The sequence below is a fragment of the Dermacentor albipictus genome, chromosome 1, assembly GCF_038994185.2.
Source record: "Dermacentor albipictus isolate Rhodes 1998 colony chromosome 1, USDA_Dalb.pri_finalv2, whole genome shotgun sequence".
NCBI lineage: Eukaryota > Metazoa > Arthropoda > Arachnida > Ixodida > Ixodidae > Dermacentor > Dermacentor albipictus.
The window spans coordinates 358,425,499-358,444,778 of NC_091821.1; the positions used below are offsets into that span (position 1 = coordinate 358,425,499).

Genomic DNA, 19,280 nt, shown 5'->3' on the forward strand with positions numbered 1-19,280 from the left:
GTGAATATTTGCCTACGTCTGATACATTTCCGTCATTTATTATCCACAACCGCTATCCGTAGCATAACAGCTATCCGTAATCGCTATCCTTCCGGAACAATATAACAGGTTGTTCCTGTAAAGTAAGATTAATGAGATATTTCGAGGCACATTGTTTTTTTTTTTTTCCGCAACTGCTTTCGAGCTTGGGCGAAAGCAGTCGTGATCGATCGCGGAGCTATTCTTGCGCTGTCTGTTTGCTCTGCAGACCCCTTAAGCTTTTCATATTTAAACAGAAAATATGAAATGAAGGAAAGAGTTTGCAAGAGAAGGTGTGCTTTTTTTCGTAGAGATCGCTATTTGCATGCGGGAATTACCAGAACAAAATGCCTCGATCGTAGCCAACTGGAGGCAGAAACTCATTATATTTGACCCACCAACAGATGAAACCATCCCCGAACTGTAAAAACACAAATTACATCTAAAGAAAAAGAATTATAAAAAGTAAACGAAAGTTTGACATTCACCTTGGTTGGGGCCCGGACCAAAATGCTGTTCGACAGACGGAGGTCTACCCTCGGTATATACAGCTCCGTCGGGAGGTGTTCAACGACTGGCGATTGGTGGGAACATGAGGCTTCGTATCGCTACACAGCCCAAATTGCCCTCGGTCGACCGGTCAAGCGCCGCGCGTCAGCTATCGCCAACAGATATGGCCTAAAACAGACGAAGAGTTCAAAAATACCAGCAATCGCTTCGTTGAAAATCGCCTGCAGACATCTCGGCCAGTATCGTATATGCGCCTGGCAAATGAGCGTCAATGACGGCATGAAAAATGAGTGCGCGGATCCGTGATCTTCGGAAACGTGTAAACGTGCACATGGCTACATAAGTTTTCGCAAAGCCGGTCACCGCGCTAAAGCTGAAGTTCTGCCCTGCCTAAGCATGCAAACAGAAATGGAAGAGTGTGTACAGGGTGAACATGTTAAATCTTTACGGAACTTTTAAATATCGCTTGTGGCAGGTAGAATGATTCTTGCCCTTGAGCTGGATTACTTGAAGAGGCGGACGTTACTAGCAGGACCAATCGAAACACATATTCAACAAATTAACAAAAATCTAATTAACTTCTTAATTTATTACTACTTAAAAGGAAGAGGTTTGGACACCAACTAAGATGGTTTAAAATATGTATTCACGTTTCGGCTCCCTCCCGGTAGCCTTGTTCCCGTGGGGAAGCCGTAACGTAAATATATATTTTAAACCATTTTGGTAGGTGTCTGGACCTCTTCCTTTTAAGTATGCATCATTCCGACCAGACAGGATTACTTCATACTCTCGACTTCATTAATTTATGACCTTACGGCACATATTGCAATTCCCTCATTGTAACCAGTTAGTTTGTAAGGTGTATCCACTTGGAATGAATTTCCAGAATGACGCCAGTTTGGAAATTTGCGCCATCAAACTCGTCGTAAAAATGCACTGTTGTTTCACTTACTTTTTGATGGGAAAGAGTCAAAGAGCCAATTGAGCGAAAAAGCCTGCACTCTTAGGCAAAGTTACGCCCTTTGGCTTGCGCCTTCTGCCACACAACAATAATCGTTTTCTGCCTTGATGCGTTTCCTTTCTTTAACGCTGCGAGCCCGGAACTTTCCAGTAACGAACAGCACGCGCGTTATCAGAAGGGGCACTCTAAAGGGTGTAACGCGCGTGCCGTTCGTTACTGGAAAGTACCGGGCTCGCAGCGTTAAAGAAAGGAAACGCATCAAGGCAGAAAACGATTATTGTTGTGTGGCAAAAGGGGCACGCCAAAGGGTGTAACTTTGCTTAAGAGTGTGCGTCAGTAGCGGCGAAGCGGCACGTACATTCCCATTCACTGCGACGCCACGTCACGAGCGGGCCTCAGTGGAGCAGAGGGGGGCGAATCGGAACATCTGCTGCTGCGCTTGCGCGCCAGGTGTTGTGTGAGAGGAGAGGGCATCGCCGCGACGCCACGTCACCAGCGGGCCTCGACAGAGCAGATACGACGATCCGAAGAAGCGGGGCGAGGCGGGTCGTCGTGGGCGGGGCAATCACGTGGCGCGCGGGTGCCGCCGTCTCTCGGAAGCCGGTGCGCGTTCCGTATCTCTCTCACCCTCGCTGGGCTGCTGCGCGCGCCTACCCAACACCTCCTAGACAAGAGAAGGCCTGCGCGCTCGGCGAGTGACGTCACGGAGAAAAGGCCGGCGGCGTGCTCGGGGATACGGGTTGAATGAAGGGATCGCCCTTATGGGCAACGTTAACCAGAGCGCAGTTATTGTTTCTTTAGGCATAGTTGAGCAGATGGCCCGCAGAGAACAGAGGGTGTTCCAGAGAGAGAGAGAAAACTTTTATTCAATTAAATTACTGGGCTTTGCGTGCCAAAACTACTTTCTGATTATGAGTCACGCCGTAGTGGAGGACTCCGGAAATTTCGACCAGCTGGGGTTCTTTAACGTGCACCTAAATCTAAGCACACGAGTGTTTTCGCTTTTCGCCTTCATCGAAATGCTGCCGCCGTGGCCGGGATTCGATCCCGCGACCTCGTGCTCAGCAGCCCAACACCATAGCCACGGAGCAACCACGGCGGGTAGAAAACTTTTATTGTCAAGGTTGAGTGGAGTTTTCTTTCCCAGCGGTGTGGGCTAGCGTGGCGTCTGCTTCGCCGCAACGCTATCAGCCCATTCCGCCAACCGTATATCTGGTCTTGCGGGTTGGACGTTTTCGTTTTCATCTCCCACTCTTCGTGTGAAGGAGCTCGCCTAAAGAGTTCTCTCGGGGGAGGGTTCTTTTGGCATTAGCCTGCAGGCATCTTCCTCCTTAACTCCGTGCCGTCGGTTGGAGACCCTCCTGAGAAGGTTCTCTAATTGTCCAGGTGTAGTTTGGAGTCGTGCTACGGCTGTTCCAAGATGTTCCAAGATTATTTTATTTATGCAAAACTATTTACGCGCTGCATTATTAAAAAGCCCCTCCATAAAAAATGAAATGGTTCAATTTTAGGATTGAGAATGAATTTCGGGTAAATGATGAGAGGGAGCATGGCTTATATTGAAAAGTCACAGTTCTGCCCTTTTCTTCAGAGTAGCTTCTTTGCCTTGATTTATCGTCGGCGTCAAACAGTTTGCCGTTATTGCGACCACAAAAGTTATTGAACAAAATGTCAGCACTGCACCATAACACATATCTTATGACAACTTCACTGGTGTACCCTTCTTCACATTCAGGACGCATGTATTTATTCCAGTCTAGATTAGGCTCTAAATGAATAATTCCGCTTTCGAGGCATTATTACATACAGTGCCGCAGTCCACATATTTACAACACCTCAAACGAGTTTAGCAATGGGGATACAAAACATTCGTGCAACTATTTACAAAGAAACAGCTGCCTTATTCCGCAGAATTCCAGCTTTTCTTTGCCTTAGCATTGGCACCTAATATTCTGTCATTGATCTTGCGGAAACATGAACGCATGATTTTTCGGCGCCGATTTGTAATTGCTCCAGCAGGTGGGCACACAGCACTTATTAGGCATATCCTGGTATGAACGTAATCCAGAGAGGGTGTTGGCCTACCGGCCTTGGTGGTCACTGCTTGTTCCTCGGTCTGACTGTCGCGCAGGGCGTCGGTGGCATTCAGCGTTGGCGCCGAAAGCTGCTGCTACTGCTTGCTGGCTCGGAGCACGTACTGTTATGGTATGGTACTCGCAGCGCAACACTCGAAGGATCGCTCAGCAGCATTCAATTGGACATTAATGCGTTCGCATCTAGAACTAATGAGTGCTTAGATGTCCTCGAAATATTTTTAACAAAACACTCTTTTACGGATTTAAGCACAGCAGTAACTGGAACGCCCACGTATTCCGTCCCGCACTTTGGGAAATAATATATCGAAACTGGTGTCACCTTGGAAATTAATTTCAAGTGGATACGTCTTGCAAGCTCACCGGCTGCAATTCGTAGATTGTAATATGAGGCGTAAGTTAATTAATTAACAAGGTAACTAGACAATTTTTATTAATCAGCTGAATATGTGTTTCGATTTCTCGTGCTATTGGCGGCGAGGAGTTACGGAGTCGCCATCTATCGGAAGCGCCTCGCTGGCGTAGTATGAGGGATCACGTGGCGCGCTCCTCATAGGTTTTGCTGTCAGCGCTCATTGAAAACACCACGCGCGAGCTCTCCCGGACATTTCTGTAAGTACTTTCGAAACGAGAGAAGTTTCTTACTGTCTACATAATAATCTTGGGCAAACTGAAAGCACACAATCGTTTACAGACGCTATCTCTTTACCGAATACGTACAGTGAACGCCACTGCGCGCGGTCGCCGCGATGGAGTCTCCCGAACCGGCTTCTTGCGTGAAAGGTAGGTGAATGCTGAGAGCAAACTATGTGAAATATGTTCTTATAGCGTTTGTATTACTAAATGGAGCGTAATAGAACGAAGCCTTAATGCAGCGATCGCGCAGATTCGCAGCGACCGACTGCGCGTCTGCATGCATGCTTGTCCGTGCACTGTTTCGCTTTCTCCGCGCGCGCGTTTTCGCACCGTGCCATGAGCTTTAGGCCGCAGAATATGAGAATTTGACAGTATACAAGCAACCATTGTTGCGTAGGCGCTATCAGAGCTGTTCAAAAATAATTTCATTGTAGAAGCTTCGACGCTTATGGGGACTGTGATGTGCCATCGCGACGATTCAATCTTTTTTTTCTTCTAAATTCTTTGACCTTTCAATACTATTTCTCGAGTTGCGTCGCACTGTATGTTTATCGGTGGTCTCAGCGTGCAATTTCACGCTGCTCCTTTTTTGTAATCCAGTGCATTAATTCATAACACAAACATGACCATATGCCATGCTTTTTTTCAATGTGCTTCTTACCGCTGCCTTTCCACTCCACTGAACTTGCCAGTATCTATAGCATCGACAAGTTCATAGACCAAACCGTCATGACATTAGTCGGGCAGCGGACACGGGCGAGCGTCTCAGTGCGCGTTTTCAGAACATCGCAGACCGGGCGCCGTAGCAGAAATCTTCCTCGCGTCTGTGCTTGCTGCATACCCGAGTTGTAGCCGATGACTGTTTGCCGGTTTTATGTTTCGCGAGCCAAGCTTCACGCAGCTTCTTGTCCTGCGGCTACGTGTGAATGAGTCCGTTACGTGCGTCCGACCCTGCGGTACCGAGCAGTAGCCTACCATGTTGCGCGCCTTCAAAGGCAGCCACTACCTATTGTAGTGCTTTCAAGCGTTGTAAAAGAGACACTCGAAGCGGGAAAATTTCGCCACTAAATGAGGACCGCAGCGTACGAGGGAATTTAAACTCGTTTTCAGCTCACTTCGGCGCACCCGAAGCAGCCGACGCGGCCGCTATGTCCACGTGATCCCTCCTAGCACGTCACGCCGACGGTGGCGCCAGCTTTTCCAGTGGTGGAGCTCGAGGCCAATACTAGTGACCGCCTCTTAGTATAATCGAGGTCTAAGACAAGAACTAAGCTACCCGCCACAGGCGATTTTTAAACGTTCCATAAAGCTTCAAAATTATCGCCCCGTATATATACATGCGACACAGCGCGTGACAATGCGACCCAGGCTTTCTGTGTGCGCGTCCGTATTACTCGTGTAATGATAAATAAACTTGCCCGTTCGTTGCGGAAATAAACGTTATACATTGAGGGCTTGGTGTACTCAATCATTCAGTGAGTGATAGAGCAACCTGACAAAAAAAAGGGAGAGGGAAAGGGATTAAGGCACTAATTTAATATGAAAACAAGCAAAACTGGCAGCCTAACAAAGTGTTAGTGAGGAAGCCGGATCAAGGGCCAGTAATCAGGGTTTCAGGATGTCACGTACCGCTTTTGCCAGTCCCCGAACAATTCAGCTTTGCAATAATCGAACCCAGAGGAAAACAGGGTCGACGTACGCAGTGTGAAACCTTTTCTTCTTTTATTTAGTAAGTCTCCCCTATTTCCACCGATAATTGCCATTGTATCTGTAGAGCACAACACCAAGGAGCGAATCGGAGCCGTAATAGCAACAGCATGCTGAAAGATGCATATCCATTGTGTGATACGCATAGCCATTGTGTGATCTTAAGTGTTCCATGTTATTATGATACTTATACGAACCTTTGTATGTCAGAGTACATACAACGTGTCAGGTGAGGAAAGTGATAGTGAACGGTTCATCGAACAGACTCGACCCCCAGAAAAAAAGAAAAAAAAAGTGTGTACTGTTCATAATAATCAGCTAAAGCCAACAGACAATGAAGCCAAGGAAAGCATCGGGAAAATTAGCTGTGGTTGAAATTAGAATGCAGAAAAATAAAGAAATAAAGAAATGAAAGTAAACGAAAAGATAACCTGTCGCCGGTGGAGGCCAAACCCACAACCTGCGCATTACGCGTGCGTTGCACTACAAATTGTCCAACGGCGACGGCTATCAATTCGTCCACTTAATTGTGTATTTAGTAGATCTAGACCTAGGAGTGTTAGCCAGCGCCACTTGGAACAACGGTGGGTGGATGTGGATCATCCTCTGCCCGATGGCGTCACGTAACACGTGACCTTAGTTGAGCAGGCACATGCCTAATAAACCCTCGTATGCTACCTAACGACATCAAGACTGCCAGATTCGGGGCCCTCGCTATGAATGGTACATCTAAAGCGGACAAAATTTATGCATCATACATGGCTCTCCAATATACCACTCTAACGTGAGTAAGACTTTTGCAAAGCCACTGTGAACAATGCATTGAATTCACGTAAGATATAAATTGATGCATCATAGTTACTAGGGGTGTGCGAATATTCGAAATTTCGAATACGAATCGAATATTTTCCTTATTCGAAGCGTATTCGATTCGAGCATTGCATATTCGTAAGATCCCGAATATTCGAGGACGGCCGAATAATGGTTGAAACTGCGAATATTCGGAAAGACTGTGAATAATTTAGCAATTAACGAATTATATGCTTGCTCCACATTCTCCTAAGAACATGTTTATTCACTGAGAGCTTCACATGATCCGCTCATTATCTGTATGCTCTGCATCAAGATGGCAAGTTGGGCCAGTTTGTTGGGATTCATAGTAAGGTTCGTTACAGCGCAACACAAAACAGGGACAAAAGAAGGTACAAAACGACGACACAGCGTTACAGCACTGTGATCTTAAGTGCTGTAACGAACCTTACTATGAATGTGTAGGCTCTCTTCCAGTCTATCTGCATCAGGCCCGTAAGACATGATCAATTTCAATTTTTTTACCAAGCTTTATTCCAGGGCTCTTTCATAACAATATATGATGTAATTTCGGGCTTTGTAAGTATGCGCAATAAAATATGCACCTAGAAAATGTTACCTGGACAAATGTTGTCACAGTGCATAGAGAGCCCTTACTTTCTGAACATGTTGAGCAGTCAATTTTCCTTCGCGATAATCTGTAACAAGCGTTTACCTGACAGAGCATTACCTGACATTACCTGAGTGCATTGCCAATAATGAGTGCCTCTTCAACCTGAAGCAGCCTCGTAAAATGCAATATTATTTTTAAATTTATTATATTATTTATTATTATTTATTAACATTCATTCAATATTATTTTTTAACATTGAATCATGGGGAAACACTTATAACAGTCACCTAACTTCGTTGCAAGTCATTCAGAATCGAGCTATTCGGCTAATAACATTTTCACCTCGTAACATTAGCGCAACTCCGCTGTTACATGCACATTATATTTTGAATGTGACTGACCTTGTTAAATATAACCAGGCCATATTTATTTTTAGGGCATTAAACAATGATATTCCAGTAACCATCATACCGAAGACATCCCTTACTAATACTAATAATACTAGATTTGCTGAAGATATTAACTTCATTTTGCCCTTAGTTCGCACGAACTATGGTAAGCAATCACTACACTTTTCAGCATTATCTCTGTGGAATACATTACCATTCCCTTTAAAATTGTTCAAAGCTCACAGATTTCGTACAGAACTTAAGCATTTTCTTTTAACTTCCTCTGACTTTCCCATTTGAGTATTGTATGAGTTGTATTATTAACTTTCTCTTTGTCTCTTGATTTCCTTCCGGCATATATATATATGCGTATATATATATATTATTTCACTTTCTTTTAGCTATTTTTTTTTCACCTTTCGTTGACTAAGTCGAAGCCTTGTTTTTTGCTTAATACTTACATATGCTGCTTTTCTGTTCATTTATGCCTTGTCTCTTAAAACCTTTGTTTGTAAATTTTTCATGTTGCCATTGTTGTATGTATTATTAATTCTAGTCATCATGCACAGGAGGTCCCATTTCAGTTTCTAACTACGGGACCTCCTTCTGTATATACATATGTTGTAATTATCATCATTTTGTCATGAATAAAAACTGATTCTGATTCTGATCTGAAAAGGGTAATAAAGCTATTGTTACCTCGTTTTGCAATTTTTTAATACTACACATATATTCGATATTCGATTCGATATTCGAAGACAGTTTTTCGCCTTATTCGTATTCGATTCGTATTCGAAAATTTCAATATTCGCACACCCCTAATAGTTACCCTCTTTAGGAGCTATAACGAATACAGTTTACAGAACTGCGGCATCTGTTTTTGGTGCAGAGCTACATATTTGTAAACTTCGGCTTCCTATTTTTTTTTCACGCTTGCTAAGTTTTGACAATTACTTTAAAGAATTTAAGCCATAAATCAAAATTTGGCGTCCAACAGTCACTAGAATTTACCTTTCTCTCAAAAATGCAACAAGTTTAATTAAAATCGGGCAAGTGGTTATCTCAGAAAAGCGTTTGTGCGTTTTACATGCATTTGAGTAGGCGGCATCGGTGTTGGGCCCGAGCTAAAGCTTCTCATTAAACTGATTAAATGCCTTGAATCAATCAACGAAAGCCCCGATTTCGCGCATCTACTGCAAGGTACGAGAATTTCTTTTCACCCGCCGTGGTTGCTCAGTGGCTATGGTGTTAGGCTGCTGAGCACGAGGTCGCGGGATCGAATCCCGGCCACGGCGGCCGCATTTCGATGGGGGCGAAATGCGAAAACACCCGTGTACTTAGATTTAGGTGCACGTTAAAGAACCCCAGGCGGTCGAAATTTCCGAGGTCCCTCACTACGGCGTGCCTCATAATCAGAAAGTGGTTTTGGCACGTAAAACCCCATAATTTCTTTTTTTTAGAATTTCTTTCTCTATATCGTTCGAGACTAATGTATGCGATCAGGTACAACGAACCCGTTTACGGACGCGGCGCACGACCAAGCTGCCTTATCGCAAGGGCCTTTTGAGCGCGCGGGGCGGGAAATTGATAACTCGACGAAAGCAAGGGACGCATGAGTACGACGTGTTTGTGAGCAACGAACAATACAGCACTTACGCTCACACACAAGCTACGATAAATCTTAACCTAGCAAAAAAATAAAAAAAAATGAGGCAGAATGGGCGCGAATATACAGTGTTTCAGCGAACACTTTAAATTTTTTTTAAAGGTTGCCTGTGACAGATAACTCAACTATAGTTTATGGGCTGGTCTACTCGAAGCGGTGGACACAACTTGCAAAAAAAAGTTGAAATGCGATATATACTAATTAGCAAACAATCACTAATTAACTTACTAGCTAATTATCTTATGACCCATATTGCAATTTACAAATTCTAGCAGTCACAAGGCGGATCCATTTGGAATTAATTCTAAGGACGACACCAGTTTCGAGATATAAGTTGGCGTTCCAGTTACTTGCGTGCTTCAGTGCATGAAACGACGTTTTGTTAACAAATTAACTGGAACGCCAATGAATTTCTCCGCAAAGTTCGGGAATTTATTTCTAGAAACTGGGGCCATGTTGAATATTCGTTCCGAGTGGATCCACCTTGCGAACTCCACAACTAAAATTTGTAAATTGCAATATGGGCCATAATGTAATTAGTTAAAAACTTAATTAGTGATTTTTTATTAATTATTCAATGTTGGATCTCAATTCTTTTGTGCAAGTACTGTCCGCCGCTTCGAGTAGACCAGCTCATCAGCTAAAATTGTGATATCTGCACAGGCAACTTTTAAAGATTTTTGAAAGTGTTCGCTGAAACACCCTGTATATTGCTGTACAGCAGCTCTCCGCATATGCAACTTCACGCGTGGTAATGTCCTTGTTCTTATCGAAAGGTGGATTGCGCCACTATTGCCGAGGCGGCTTTCACGTGAAAACGCGCAATGCCTGCACCGTAATCAACTTTGGAGCTTTCAAAGCATGATATTCAGGATGCACCCGATTTCCTCTGTGTATATATATAGGAAAGGCGCCTCATGGCAGATTGAAGAATACGGACCAACTTCGTACGTTGTCGATCGTCGCATTAGCCGAGGCGTAAGCGCCGTCTGCGCGCATTCTTCTAGACCACCTCCGGAGCTCTGGGCGCGGGTTCACAAAGCCCACCGTACGAATAGCACGTGCGGAGACAAGTGGGCAGTGGCAAACGACTCTTATACGAATGAACAGTTTCACGAATTGGGCACAGCACTAACGCCAGTTTGGCCGCTATAGCCATATGTACAAATAAATAAATAAATAAATAAATAAAAAATGGCTGTGGCTTAGGTAAGGTTAAGCCCAGGACGCGAAGCATACTAGCCTTTATTTTAGTTGTTGAACCACTGTTTAGCTTGGTGAACTGCTGTTGCTTGGCTATATTTGGTTCGGCTAGACGAAGAAACAACTCATGCGTTACTCTGCTTCGCCTTGGACGCCCCGCATTGGACGCGGTGAGCGTCGAGCAACGCAGCGTTCGGCGCGGCAACGAAATGTGCGCCTGAGCAAGCGACGCTCGCCTGAGCCTTAGAAACAGCTCGTTTCTAAGGCAACACCGCATTCACTAGAGGCGCTTTTGTACCGCTTTGAAGCATCGTACTCGTGGCTCAGTGGTAGCGTCTCCGTCTCACACACCGGAGACCCTGGTTCGATTCCCACCCAGCCCATCTTGCAAGAGTTGAGCCAAAGCCACTTCTTCTCTGTCGTGACGTCACGGTGTCACGTGGTATTCAAGGCGACACCGCCGCGCCTGAGGAGCTGGGTTGAGCTCTCGTAATATGCTTCGCATAATAAATAAATGATCCAACGCTCAGCTTTCTCTCCGTACGCCTCCTTTGCTATACTTGACCCTTGAGGCACCCTCTTCGGTGTATATATGCAAGGAGGTTTCAAACCTCCTTGGGTATTTATTTATTTATTTATTTACACATACTGCAGCCCCTGGTAGGACTACAGCAGGAGTGGATAGTAGACTACAATACAAGAAAGAAATACAATAGGCAACAAAGAAGGAAAGTTTAATCCCGATGTTGAGGGAGCACCGACAAGAATTCATTTAATGGGAGAGTATACGGTTGGTTCCTGGTAGCGAATTCCATGTTTCAATTGGTTTAGGGAAAAAGCTATACTTAAAAGCACTAGTGCGTGCAAAAAATGGTGTAATGTTAAGCGCGTGATGTCTCCTATACCAGAAGAGATTTTTGCAAAGGTGATATATTCAGTACTGGAGAGGCGACAAGATGAGTGAATAATGCCATGAATAATGCCATGCCGTATTTGAACCGCACCGATGGCACCGGCTGTTGGAATCTCAGCGCTGCCACCGGTTGTTGCGACCTCAGTGCTGACACCCGTTGTTGCAACCGGACCGTTGGCGCCCGTTGTTGCAAATGGGTCGCAAGCCCCAAGGGTAGCGTTGGCCTGGCGGCCTGGGGCACACTGGAAGCATCCGAAGGTCCCAGCAAAGCATGAGGCGACTGCTAACAGAACAACTTGTTTATTCTAGCATCGCAAAGAGCGGGCGGTCAGGTCGACCGAAGTAGAGAGACGGGAGAGCACGTTACTCAACAGAAGAAATCGGAGCCTCTCTCCTGGCGTCCGGGGGCAGCTGCTCTTATACTCTTGGCGTCGCGGGCAAGAAGGAAGGTCACGAGATGACACCACGTGACAGCGAGGCACGGACGGACTGAAAGACATGTAGAGACAAGGAGGTGACGCATCAGCCGGGCCGGCGCCGGTCAGACCTCCTCGCTTCACACTGGGGGAGCTCCTCTCCCCGGCTGCCGCGCTTTGACAAGCGTGGGCACACACACACACACGCACACACAAAGACACGTGGCACTGAACATGCCGGGACGCGCTCGGCGGGGATGCGTCGCGGCCGCTCCGAACGGGCCAAAATGTCCGCCGCTTTGAACGAAGCCCCGACGTCCGTTGTATCCGCGCCGGCCATATCGCGCGTCGTAGGCGAAACGTAACAGCCGGTACATGAAGCTCTTTTGGAGCGTTATTTATTTATTTATTTATTTATTTATTTATTTATTTATTTATTTATTTATTGCCCCTTCATTGAAAGCGGGGTGTACCGGATTACCTCCTCCTTTCGATCTTTCCTAAATGTCACTATATCCGAGCCCTGAACAAACTTTACCCAGCACACAGTTTTCCTTAGCGGCGTCGCTTATGCCCTTTACGTAAGCTATAGCCTGCCCATACTCAACGAAGCCTCGCGTGGTGTGACACGTGGCGCCTTAGGTATATGTGCTCCCTCATTCTTGGGTCGTCCCAGCGCAAAGACGTGTAAGCGGCGCTCGCTCTTGCTCGTTGCAGTCGGGGCCGGTGATCCCGATGCCCGTCCCGTCCAGCTTCAACGACGTGACGCAGAGCAAGGCGCTGCGCGACTTCGTCGGCTGGGTGTGGTACGACGTGGAGTTCTTCGCTCCCGCCCGCTGGGAGCCACGGCGGGGCCCCGGAGGACCTCGCGCGTTTCTGCGCTTCGGCAGTGTCCACTACGAGGCCCGAGTCTACCTGAACGGGGCGCCAGTGGTGACGCACGTGGGCGGCCATCTGCCCTTCTCAGCAGAGGTGAATTCCTTCATGCGTACACGCTGTTAGAGAGCTCGTAGCACCGCCACTTCTCCGGAAGTGACTGTTTCGGTGGAAGTGTCTGTTTCCACCCTCAACCCTCTAAAATGGAGTCAAACGTGGAACAATCGGTTATTTTCGCAACTTGCGTTGCTCAAAATCATGCTTTCTCTTAGTTCTTATCACCTTCCCTGTTGTATAGTTCAAAGCCTTAATCAATACCCTTCGTCTCTGCCGAGACACGATAGTGCGGCCTACAGGCAATCCCACTATATATACTATAGTTGAGTTTCAGAAGCTTGGATAATGATGCACTGTTTAGCGTTTGGAGTTCATGGATCTCTAAAGTTCGGGATGGTGAATAATACCGTACGCAGCACACATCTTGCGCAGCTCATTACGAATGACAATTATCAGCGAACAAGGCTGTGAGCGTATGATGCTCCGAAACAAAGCTCGATCTCTCTTAAATGCGACAGCATTTATTCCTTCTTTGTTATCTGGACATCCTTCCCGTATATGATTTTTTATATATTCGCACCTTCGCTCGAAGCGGAATCGTATTCCAGGTAAAAATGCATTCTCGCACCTTCACATGGACATGCGGCCTACATACACAGCACGTATGCAAGAAAGCACCTGCTATAGCGTGCACAACTCACTCGACAGCAAAATGCTAGCCTTTATAACTTTATCAGTCAGTGCGGAAAGCGAACAAGAGTCCACCACCATAAAACGTGCGCACATATTTGGCATGTGCGCTATACAGGGAACCCCAAGCAAGCGTGTTCCGCGGTGTCAACTAAAGCGCAGAGAGAAACGATTGACGAGCAACGAAGGGCAGAAGTTAGCGAACTAAGCCTGACCCATATGCGGGTCTGACCGCGAGGTGGGAGCGCACCTGCGCGGCAGGTTGCGATCCCACCAATCAGAGCCTGCGAGTGCGGAGGAAAAGATAGCTCATGCAATGTCCAAAGCCAGTCTGGGCGCCTGTGTCGTGGATAACACATAATGTACCGTCTGTCCCAGCTAACGTTATAACTGGGACACGCCTTAATTATGTACGGCTGACTTGCACTTGCTCGCTGGAGAACGGCTTGCGCTACTGGTCGGATTTCGTGAGTGTGGGCCCTGGGGATACGCTCAAGTGGTGGATGACGGTGCGTGTTTTGAGTCGAGGCTAACTGTCCTTTCCGTAAACAGGCGCGCACATGCAGACAGTGTGGTCTGGCCGTTATTGTTATGCTAACGACTTCCACACGAGCTCGCCCGTGCGTGAGAGCTGTGAGGAGGAGCACTATATATATGAGGAGGAGGAATACTGCTTCTGCTAAACAACTCTCGTCACTATTATTTATTGCGATGACAAATTTCCTCAGGTGACGGAAGTCCTCCACTATGGACGCAAAAACCTGCTGACCGTGGCGGTAAACAACACGCTCACCGCGGCAACCATTCCCCCGGGTACACTGTTTCGACCGAATAACACCGACAGGTGAGGTTTACCTTTGATTATTATAAGATGCCGCTTGATCATGCACTCGCACTTGTACAGATATAACAAACCGTATGCGAAAGAAGATGGCGCCTAATTCACGAAGACTTTCGCACATAAGACTTTCCCGCGCATTGACCGGTTCATTACGACAGCAAGCCAGACAAGAGCAACAAGAGCACGCGTTCACGTAAATGCGCAACTATACAGCGAGTCGCTTCGTCCTTCTAGTACAGTGTATCGTAGAGCACACTATACGTTTAGCGCATCGCATTCACACTAGGTTGACCTGTCGTTCGGTGCCGCCGACGCCCTCGCTGCAGAGCAAGTGTACGTGTTTTGGATATAGGTTACACGAGGTCGCCTGTGAATGCGTCGTATTAGGCTGTCGCGAATGCACGCATGCATGCATTCAGGATGTGTCCGTTAAAGCTATATATATATATATATATATATATATATATATATATATATATATATATATATATATATATATATATATATATATATATATATATATATATATATATATATATATATATATATTGTCACAGCCTATAGTAGGAGACGGGAAAGCCGGTGTCGAGGACATGTAAAAGCACTTTATCAGCGCAATCAACGCGACGTCGTTGTCGTCTCTGTTTTTCTACTCGCGCGCCGCACATACCCGCGGCGACCATAAAGGATGTGGCAATATATATATATATATATATATATATATATATATATATATATATATATATATATATATATATATATATATATATACACACACACACGTGTGTGTGTGTGTGTGTGTGTGTGTGTGTGTGTGTGTGTGTGTGTGTGTGTGTGTGTGTGTGTGTGTGTGTGTGTGTGTGTGTGTGTGTGTGTGTGTGTGTGTGTGTGTGTGTGTGTGTGTGTGTGTGTGTGTGTGTGTGTGTGTGTGTGTGTGTGTGTGTGTGTGTGTGTGTGTGTGTGTGTGTGTGTGTGTGTGTGTGTGTGTGTGTGTGTGTGTGTGTGTGTGTGTGTGTGTGTGTGTGTGTGTGTGTGTGTGTGTGTGTGTGTGTGTGTGTGTGTGTGTGTGTGTGTGTGTGTGTGTGTGTGTGTGTGTGTGTGTGTGTGTGTGTGTGTGTGTGTGTGTGTGTGTGTGTGTGTGTGTGTGTGTGTGTGTGTGTGTGTGTGTGTGTGTGTGTGTGTGTGTGTGTGTGTGTGTGTGTGTGTGTGTGTGTGTGTGTGTGTGTGTCAAGCGATCACGAATCCCCTTTATGTGCTGATAAATTACTACCGACATCACCAATCCACTACCAGGTATCCCAAAGGCTACTATCGCTTGGATGTACCTTTCGACTTCTTCAACTATGCGGGCATCCACAGGAGCGTCGCTTTGTACACCACTCCGAGTAACTTCATAGATGACGTCCTCTTCGTGACCAAGAAGGCCACGAATGAACTCGGTGAGTGAATGCCTGCGTGCGCGTTGTGCAATTGCCGTCGTTAACGTCTAGATCATTGTACGAGGTGTCGTGTGCATGGGAGACCGTGTTCTCCTTGTCTGCTGGTGCTAAGTTCTCTAGCTGTCACTCACGGCGACAAAAGACTGTTAAATTTGTGCGTCTTCCGTATGCTTTTGGCGAAGAAAGGGCGCGCCAATGTTGCAGGTACGCACGCTGCCCAGATACGAGGAAATTAGAGGTGAACTAAAAGCAAAGAAAATAAGAAAAAAAAAGTCGAAGTTTTGCCCGAAAGGCGAAGCATCGATTGCGATAGCAAATTAGTAGACAGCTATAAGCTACCCTTTAAAGCATATTAGTTTAATCGGCCGTATAATCTTGCAAACATTCCCTTATGTGTGCAAGAGTATTGGCAAGAGCACAGTGTCACGCGCGCACTGATAAACGTGAACGCATTTCGCTCGATGACTGCGGAAACTCACTGTCAAAACGCGGGAGTGAGTAAGCGCGGCAGCAACCGCGAACGAATTGACCTTGGTGCTGTCTCTCGCTGCAACACGAACTAAACGTCGAAAGCACAGCACATACGAAGCTACCGGCACTCCGCGCACTTTGTCTACATCGCAGATCGCTTTGAAGATGAAGCCCGCACGGGCGCGCATTAAGCAGCAGCCGCCTAAAGCGCCTTTACAGTCGCCGGAGTAGAACCCCCCCCCCCCTCCTTCTTCGCATCCCCACGTGCCTCGCGCGTGACAGAAGACGGCGCGCGCGCTTCCGCTCCGCTAGGGTTACTGTATATGCTACCAAAGGTATATACTGTATATGCTACCTTTGGTAGCATATACAGTAACTCTACGCACCGCGATCCTCCCTCGCGCGCGCGAGATTGAGCAGCGATCGTAGGTGGACCCTTGCAAGTTTTCACTCGCACATACAGCGTACGGCGCGCGGCGACGATGTTATCGTTAGTACTTTATACGAAACATCACGGTGACGGCAGAAATGCACTTGGAGTGCGCATATAATTTCTATCGCAACAAAAGCAATCTTTGGCAGCACTCAAGCAGCAGGCAGCGGTGTCAAGAATGGCGAGCCGCTAGGCAAGATTGCCACCTTGCCACCCGATTACGACAAGGGGTGCAAGACGCGCACCTCTCCCTCTCCGTCGCTGCAGCTGGGAGGCGTTCAAAGAAGCGGCCTTTGTGCTGAAAACCCGCTTCCTTCCTCCAGCCCCATCGACATTGTGACGGGACGAGTTCGGTGTGTGGACAATGATTCCAGAGTTCCCCAACGCGGAGCTGATTTGACACGCATGGACAAGCCGCCGTGGGGACGACGTATTTTTGTGCTTCTCCCGGTTCGGAGTGGCACGGAACAACGAGCGATCCTCGATCGGCAACGATAGTTCCCGGAACGGCACCCGCCAACGCCGTCGTCGGGCATCAGAGCGCGGTTGCCTTTGTGTACGTAAACTGTTCTGCAGAGCAGCGGCGCGTTGTTGATGAGTAAACGAACAGTCGCCGCGTCGTAGGACCGGCGGATCGAGTGTATAAAAACTGTGGTTGTGCGAATGCTGAGGACACTTCTCTTGAGCAGTCATGTTAGACTGAGTCACTTCTCTCATGCAGTCCTGTTGGACTAATACTCTTTTTCTCAAGCAGTCATGTTAGACTGATTTAGTTTCTGTAAATAAACCCTTTTCCTCGTTCTCGGTGAGAAACAGTTCTTCACTTCATCAACGATCTCAGCGTAAATAAGTTGGACGACGGCATGGGCCAGCTACCTTCGAATTCATGCCGTACTCCAATCTTGGCAAAGGACCACGGACGATGGGATTGAGCCCCCAATCCTGACAACTGGCTGACAGCGGTGAGATGGACTTTGCGACATGGTGCTGTATCTGCGGTGAGTGCTTGGTTTTTGCTTTGACTCTCTAGGCTTCATTTTGTGGTTGTTCTGTTTAGAACAGTAGGGAAGCTAGATTTTTGTGTGTTAGCTAGGTTGTGTTTTACTAGCTAGATTTAGAGAGCAGAATCAAGGCAGTAAAGCAGCAGTCATGGAGTTAAGGACACTGCTGAGAGACGAGTTGTTGATTGTTGGTGAGGAACTGGGCCTAGATGTACGCAAGGAAATGCTCAAATCAGAATTACTGGAGCTAATTTCCAATCAGGCCAGTGAGCAAGATATTGAAATGGGATTGGAACTTCTCAAAAAGAGAGAGAAACGGGAAAAAGAAAGAGAAGAACGGGACAGAGAAAACCGAGAGAGAGAGGAACGCGATAAAGATCGCGAGTTTCTGTTAAGGAAAATGCAACTTGAACTTGAAAGCAAACGTTTGGAGTTGCCTCAAGGAAGTGAAGGCGCTCTGGGTCGATCAAGTGAGGCAGAATCGTACCGCATGGACAGGCTATTAAAGCCATTTGAGGTCGGGACCGACATAGGCTTGTTCCTAAGCAATTTTGAAAGGACTTGCGAGAAGATGAACTTCGGCCCGAGTACATGGCCACAGCGGTTGCTGTCTATGTTGCCGTGTGAGGCGGCGGAAGTAATCGCCAGACTGAGTGTGCAGGATGCATATGATTATGCAAAAGTTAAGGCTAGTCTCCTGAAGAAATACCGCCTTTCAGCCGAAGCTTTTCGGCAAAGGTTTAGGAGCACAGGCAAGAAAGATAGCGAGGGCTATCCGGAGTTTGCATATAGCTTAAAGGCCAACCTAGTCGAGTGGCTTAAAAGCGCGGAAGCGTACGACAGCAGAGACATGATCATTGAATGCATGTGTCTAGAGCAGTTTTACAAAACCATCCCCCAAGCTGTGAAACTGTGGGTGCAAGACAGAGGTAATGTAAACACTGTGGAAAGGGCGGCTGAATTAGCCGAAGAGTACGCAACCCGTAGAAAGTTGAACGCCGAGGAGGGAAACTGGGACGGTCGAAATGGACCGCGGAAACCATTTCCGTTCAAAAAGGGTGCGCAAACTAGACGATCGAAGCCTGTAGACATGGCGGAAAAGCCCGCAGAAAAGAGCAAGGAGAAACTTAACGGAGAAACCGCACAAGAACAGAAAAGAAAGTTCGGATCTTTTAGACCAATTCGCTGTTACAAATGCCACAAACTGGGACATATAGCTGTAAACTGCGAGAAGTCTAGCGTAGTTTTTTCCTACGTGGAGGAAAAGGATGAGAATATGGAACTTTTAAGTCCATATCTCCACGACCTGCAAGTTAATGGAAAACCATGCCGAGTGCTAAGAGACAGTGCCGCCACGCTGGACATTGTCCATCCGTCTTACGTGATGGTAGATGACTTCACCGGAGAAGTAGCGTGGATAAAACAGGTTGTAGAAGAACACAGCGTGTGTCTGCCCATGGCCAAAGTCAAAATCAGTGGACCATTCGGGGAGGTAGAGACTGAGGCTGCAGTTTCCAAATTTTTGTCACTGCAGTAT

General features: G+C 46.7%; 1 protein-coding gene across 1 annotated transcript in view; it reads left to right on the forward strand.

Annotated features, from left to right (window-relative positions):
- The window catches only part of LOC139054594 (beta-glucuronidase-like), a 43,230-nt gene that overhangs the window by 1,561 nt on the left and 22,389 nt on the right, over nt 1-19,280 (forward strand). Inside the window, exons 2-4 of the mRNA XM_070531828.1 lie at nt 12,653-12,907; nt 14,287-14,402; nt 15,693-15,838. Of these exons, the coding sequence (XP_070387929.1) occupies nt 12,653-12,907; nt 14,287-14,402; nt 15,693-15,838 (517 nt within the window). The remainder of the gene's footprint in view (nt 1-12,652; nt 12,908-14,286; nt 14,403-15,692; nt 15,839-19,280) is intronic.